The sequence below is a fragment of the Nanorana parkeri genome, unplaced genomic scaffold (assembly GCF_000935625.1).
Source record: "Nanorana parkeri isolate BGI_ZX_2015 unplaced genomic scaffold, ASM93562v1 scaffold1291, whole genome shotgun sequence".
NCBI lineage: Eukaryota > Metazoa > Chordata > Amphibia > Anura > Dicroglossidae > Nanorana > Nanorana parkeri.
Window position 1 is genome coordinate 175,203 of NW_017307559.1, and position 5,747 is coordinate 180,949.

Here is a 5,747-nt window from a genome sequence, read left to right on the forward strand (position 1 = left end):
ACCTGCCATTCACTCACAGAACAATAAGCTGATCATACATAGGCCCCCCATTGTCCCTGATTGGGAACTGTCCCTAAATCCTCCTCCACAGTCCCTCCTGTAGCTCTGACGTGGAAATACACGAACTGTTTACCTGCCACAGTGTCTTGTAATAAACTGTTTATACATCATACAGATGATTGCAATGATGATTTATACATTCTACTAGAAAAGAAAAGCCCCAATGGGTGACCAATCATTAAAGAGACCCTGTCACCAACTTTTAAAAAAAATGCATTTAAAGGAAAAGCACTTGCAATGCGCCTTTGGACTTGCTAGAAAATCTGACAACTTCGGGGCCAGTCAATTCCTTAGCACAGCCAACTCATAGCCCTTTCCTATTCTGGGAGTGTCTAGTTACTGTCTGTGCTGGCCTAGCTCTTTCTTCCCTTCCTACAAAACCTATGATGTAGCTGCTGGGGGGGGGGGGGAAGAGCAGGGGTAGTCAACCTTGGCACTCCAGCTATGGTGAAGCAACAAATCCCATCATGCTTCTGCCTCTGGGAGTCATGCCTGTGGCTATCAAGAGTCTTGCAATACCTCATGGGACTTGTAGTTACGCAACGGTTGGCGTGCCAAGGATGACTACCCATGCTGTAGAGCAGCGGTAGCCAAACTCCGGCCCCACAGCTGTGGTGAAACTACAAATCCCATGATGCATCTCTCTCTCTCTGGGAGTCATGCCCGTGGCTGTGAGAATCTTGCAATGCCTCATGGGATTTGTAGTTCCACCGCAGCTGGAGGGCCGGAGTTTGGCCACCCCTGCTGTAGAGTGTCGCTTAAGTGACAGCTCCGGGGCTGCTGACATCACATCCAACATGGCGGCACCCAGCAGCAGTCTCGGGGGGGTGGGGTGGGGGGTCCTTTGCTTAATTATTCTGTGCTTAAAGCCGTCCCTGCTTCCCATCTGAGAAGGTGTCATGTACCTTCCGTGTCCTCTGCACCCTATCCCACCATCATACCCATCCTCTGCACCCCATTCCACCATCATACCCGTCCTCTCCACCCCATCCCACCATCATACCCGTCCTCTGCACCCCATTCCACCATCATACCAATCCTCTCCAATAACACCAGCTATACAGGAATACATCAGATTCCAGCAATAATACATTATATACAGCACAATGCAGAATACCAGCAGCTACAGAGGACTACAAATCCCAGCAATAGTACATTATAGTAATTACTATTGCTGGGATTTGTTGTATACCTCTATAGCTGCTGGTATTCTGCACTGCGCCGCTGTATAATGTACTATATTGCACACCGCACTTTTTTTTTGCTTCCACCGCACCAGGCTTGCTCCCTTGATGGACTACAATCTCAAAACAAACTAGTAGTCCATCACTGGAGCCTTTTTTTTTTTATCCGATTAATCGAACTTAACAATCGGCTAACTAATCGATTTTGAAAATAATCGTTAGCTGCAGCCCTACTGCGATGTTACTAATATTTATTAGGGCTGGTAATGATCAACATTTTCGTGTTCGATTAATCGAAAATTTTTTAAATCGATTAATTTCGATTAATTATAACGCACATACAGATCCAACTACATTGGCCTATACACATACCGCACAGCAATGAAGTAATACAATGAACTAGGATCACAGTAATCCAGCACGTTATTCATCTCACGTGCCCCACCCAATATGGCCGCCGCTTGAGTGGGGCAACTCAGAATAATAACGTGCTGGATGAGTGTGATCCTAGTTCATTTTATTACTTCATTGCTGTGCTGTATGTGTATAGGTCATTGCTGTGCTGTATGTGTATAGGTCATTGCTGCGCTGTATGTGTATAGGTCATTACTGCGCTGTATGTGTATAGGTCATTGCTGTGCTGTATGTGTATAGGTCATTGCTATGCTGTATGTGTATGGGCCGATGCCGCGGCTGGAGCTCGTGCAGAAAGTTTCTCGAGCAAACTCACCGGCCCAAGTGGCTCGGTCGGCTAACGAAGGGAAGGGGGGAGGAGTCTGGGGACGTCGATGTCCGTGGCGGCTAACGAAGGGAAGGGGGGAGGAGTCTGGGGACGTCGATGTCCGTGGCGGCTAACGAAGGGAAGGGGGGAGGAGTCTGGGGACGTCGATGTCCGTGGCGGCTAACGAAGGGAAGGGGGGAGGAGTCTGGTGACGTCGATGTCCGTGACGTCACCGGACTCCTCCCCCCTTCCCTTCGTTAGCCGAAGGAGCCACTTGGGGAGGGGGGAGGAGTCCAGTGACGTCACCGGTCTCCTTCCCCCTTCCCTTTGTTAGCCGCCATGGACATCGACGTCACCGGACTCCTCCCCCCTTCCCTTCGTTAGCCGCCACGGACATCGACGTCACCAGACTCCTCCCCCCTTCCCTTCGTTAGCCGAAGGAGCCACTTGGGGAGGGGGGAGGAGTCCAGTGACATCACCGGACTCCTTCCCCCTTCCCTTCGTTAGCCGCCACGGACATCGACGTCACCGGACGCCTCCCCCCTTCCCTTCGTTACCTGAAGGAGCCACTTAGGGGAGGGGGGAGGAGTCCGGTGAGGTCGATGTCTGTGACGTCACCCGATCGCCAACGGGACTCCCGGAAGCCGGCGGAGAGGTGAGTGTTTTCATTAGCGATCAAAATTATTTTAATCAATCAAAACGTTTAACGATTAATCGAGAAATGAATCTTTAATTTCCACAGCCCTACTTTATTTATTTATTTTTATTTCAAACTGCCTACAAGTAAATTTTTCCAAATGCTTTTATTTCGGCAGCCAACCAGGACAGCATGGAAGGACTGACATCCTGCCTCAATGACATGCTTGACAGTATGAAGGCAGCGCAAGCCAAGCTGGACAGCGATCCCTTTTCGATGGGAGACTTTTTGAAGCGAGCAGGCGCCGTCAACGCTCAACCGACGGTCGTGCTGGGGAAAAAAAAGTACCCGTGTGATTTGTGCGGGCGCTGCTTCTCCGACCCCTCCAACCTGAGACGCCACAAGCACATCCACACGGACCTGAGGCCTTACGCGTGCGACGCGTGCGGCAGCAGCTTCCGGCAGAAGTCTCAGCTCGACCGTCACCGCTTAGTGCACACCGGGGAGCGACCTTTCCAATGCTCCCACTGCATGAAGGGATTCCGCGATTCCACCGAGCTGAGGGTCCATCTTCGGGTTCACACGGGAGAGCGACCTTACAGCTGTTCGGTGTGTCGAAAAAGTTTCTCCCGTATTTGTTATATGAAGCGCCATCAGGAGAAGCACACTAATAAAGAGTTACTACGGAGACCCGAGAAGAGACGTATAGCCACGCCCACCAATGAGAACGAGGAGCTCGCTGAGGAATACCAGTGTTCTTACTGCAGTCATTGGTTCTTGACCAAGCAAGAGCTTGAAGACCATCGCTCCGCGCACTTAAAGCTTGGACCCGCAGGTCAGAAGCTTTACGAGTGTGCGCAATGTAAGAAGTCCTTCAACAACTCTTCCAACCTGAGGAAGCACGCCGTCATTCACACAGGCCTAAAGCCCTTCACCTGCAACCTGTGCAATCAAAGTTTCCGGCAAGCCACCCACCTTCAGCGCCACCGCTTGGTCCACACGGGTGAAAAACCTTTCAAATGCTCCATCTGCCTCAAGGGTTTCCGAGACGCTAGCGACCTACTAAAGCACCAACGCATTCACAAGGGGAGCATACCATATCCAGGCCGGGCCTTTGAAAAGAGCTTTAAGAACTTGCAGAAGGCCGGGCTGCACAGGGAACCACGGGCAAGGGAAGGGTTCGGGTTAGAAGACCACCCTCTGCCTTCTTCTCGTTCTGCTCACTCGTCCGATTCTGAAGATGAAGTGGAGGAGCTTAAATCCAAATGCTTCGGCGCCGAGCTCCCTTGTGACAAAGAACGTAAGGCAGATGAAGCAGAAGAAAGCAAGCGGGTTTTGCAGTGCAGCCTTTGCTCCAGGACTTTCACCCGTATCTCCAACCTGCACAAACACTACTTGATGCACACGGGCTACCGGCCTTTCAGCTGTCGCACTTGCAGTAAGACTTTCCAGCAGATGTCCCACCTCCGTCGGCACAAGCAGGTTCACAGGCGGGAACAACGCTATGACTTCACCACTCTCCATAAAGCTGTCCACGTATCTAATGACCTTCTCTGTCAGCGGGAGGCCCACGCGAAAGGCAAAGCGTTCAGCTGCCACAAGTGCGATCAGACTTACACGCAGATTCATTACCTAGAGTCACATCAGAAGAGCCACGTGCAGGACTCGTTTTTGGAAACTGAGATTCCAACTGACATTGACGAAGGCAACTCCATTGAAGTTGTTTTGATCTGACGTGATCACTTTCACAGCACTTATGCGTTTGCTTTATTGGACTGAGGTGGCAAATTTCGCAAACGATGGAGACAGCTGAACAGAATCCAAGTAGACTTTTCCATATAAAAATACTGAGTGTTTGTAGATAATTGAGGACAGAGTATGGGTACTATATAATAAAAATAAAATATTTAAAAAATTTGAAAACATTTAAATAAAAAAAAATTGGTTTCGGCCTGACAATTTTTTTTATTTCGGTTTTGTTTTGGGTTTTAAAAATGTCCATTTCGGTGCACCTCTTGTATCTGCTTGTAACTTGTAACTTTAAACCATTGCTTTACCTTCTTGCTTCATTGGCATTCATTGGTTCTTGAAGGAGCAGTGGTGTATCCAGGGCATGGCACATATGGCACATGACCTGGGCGCCACTTGAAGCTGACTTTTTTTCTCTCATACACATCTCCCCGGCCGGTGTTCTATCGATAGTCCCAATTTATCAAGTTCTGGGACTGCATGACTTCCACTTTCCTTAGAACTACGAGGTTTGCCCAAGAAAGTTCTTCTGCACGAGCGCCATCCGCGACATTCCTCTATACACATACACCACAGCAATGAAGTAATAAAATGAACTAGGATCACAGTAATCCAGCACGTTATTAATCTGAGGTGCCCCACTCAATATGGCCGCCGCTTGGGTGGGGCAACTCAGATTAAAAATGTGCTGGATTACTGTGATCCTAGTTCATTTTATTACTTCATTGCTGTGGTGTATGTGTATAGAGCAATGGCGCTCGTGCAGAAGAACTTTTTAGTTTAAACCTCGTAGTTCTAAGGAAACCGGAAGTCAGGCGGTCCCAGAACTCGATAAGTTTGAACTTTCGATCGGTCACCGGCCCTTAGCAACCAGGGAAGCTCTGGCCAGCGTCCCACCCAGCTCCTGGCAACCAGCGACATTAGCGGTTGCCAAGAGCGGGGTGGGAACGTCGGTCAGAGCGTCCCAGGTTGCTGAGAGCCGGCCCGGGGAGATGTGTGTGGCCCTTACACATCTCCCCGTCTGTCTCTTAGCAACCTGGGACTCTCTGGCTGGCGTCCTGCCCAGCTCCTGGCAACCAGTGACATCACTGGTTGCCAGGAGTTGGGCAGGGGGTAGATACGCCTCTGTGTAGGAGTGGTACCTATAATGGACTACAAGTCCATTGTGCCTAGTGGTGGCCTGGGCCTGGGGGCAGCCGATGGGTTGCCTGGGGCTCTCTTGATGTAAATGACTATTAATGTGATCTTATATTTTTCCATAATGTTTCAATACTTCTGTCAATTGTTTTTGGCTTCCTTACATTGCTCAAAAATAAAGGCACCCTGATGACTATTGTTCAGCATGTGCATAGCACTCGTATATTACACTTGATTTATTTTGATTATTGGTGTCAGA

The 5,747-nt window shown here is 49.5% G+C and overlaps 1 protein-coding gene across 1 annotated transcript; it reads left to right on the forward strand.

Annotated features, from left to right (window-relative positions):
* Window positions 1-2,750: 2,750 nt before the first annotated feature.
* LOC108797532 (zinc finger protein 271-like) lies at window positions 2,751-4,336 on the forward strand. Its single transcript, XM_018569143.1, has one exon. The coding sequence runs from the start codon at window positions 2,795-2,797 to the stop codon at window positions 4,334-4,336; it is 1,542 nt and encodes a 513-aa protein (XP_018424645.1). The 5' UTR covers window positions 2,751-2,794.
* The last annotated feature ends 1,411 nt before the right edge of the window (window positions 4,337-5,747 follow it).

Bases quoted from the DNA above. Each gene is read 5' to 3' on its own strand.
- LOC108797532 (XM_018569143.1), top strand. From the start codon at position 2,795: ATGGAAGGACTGACATCCTGCCTCAATGACATGCTTGACAGTATGAAG.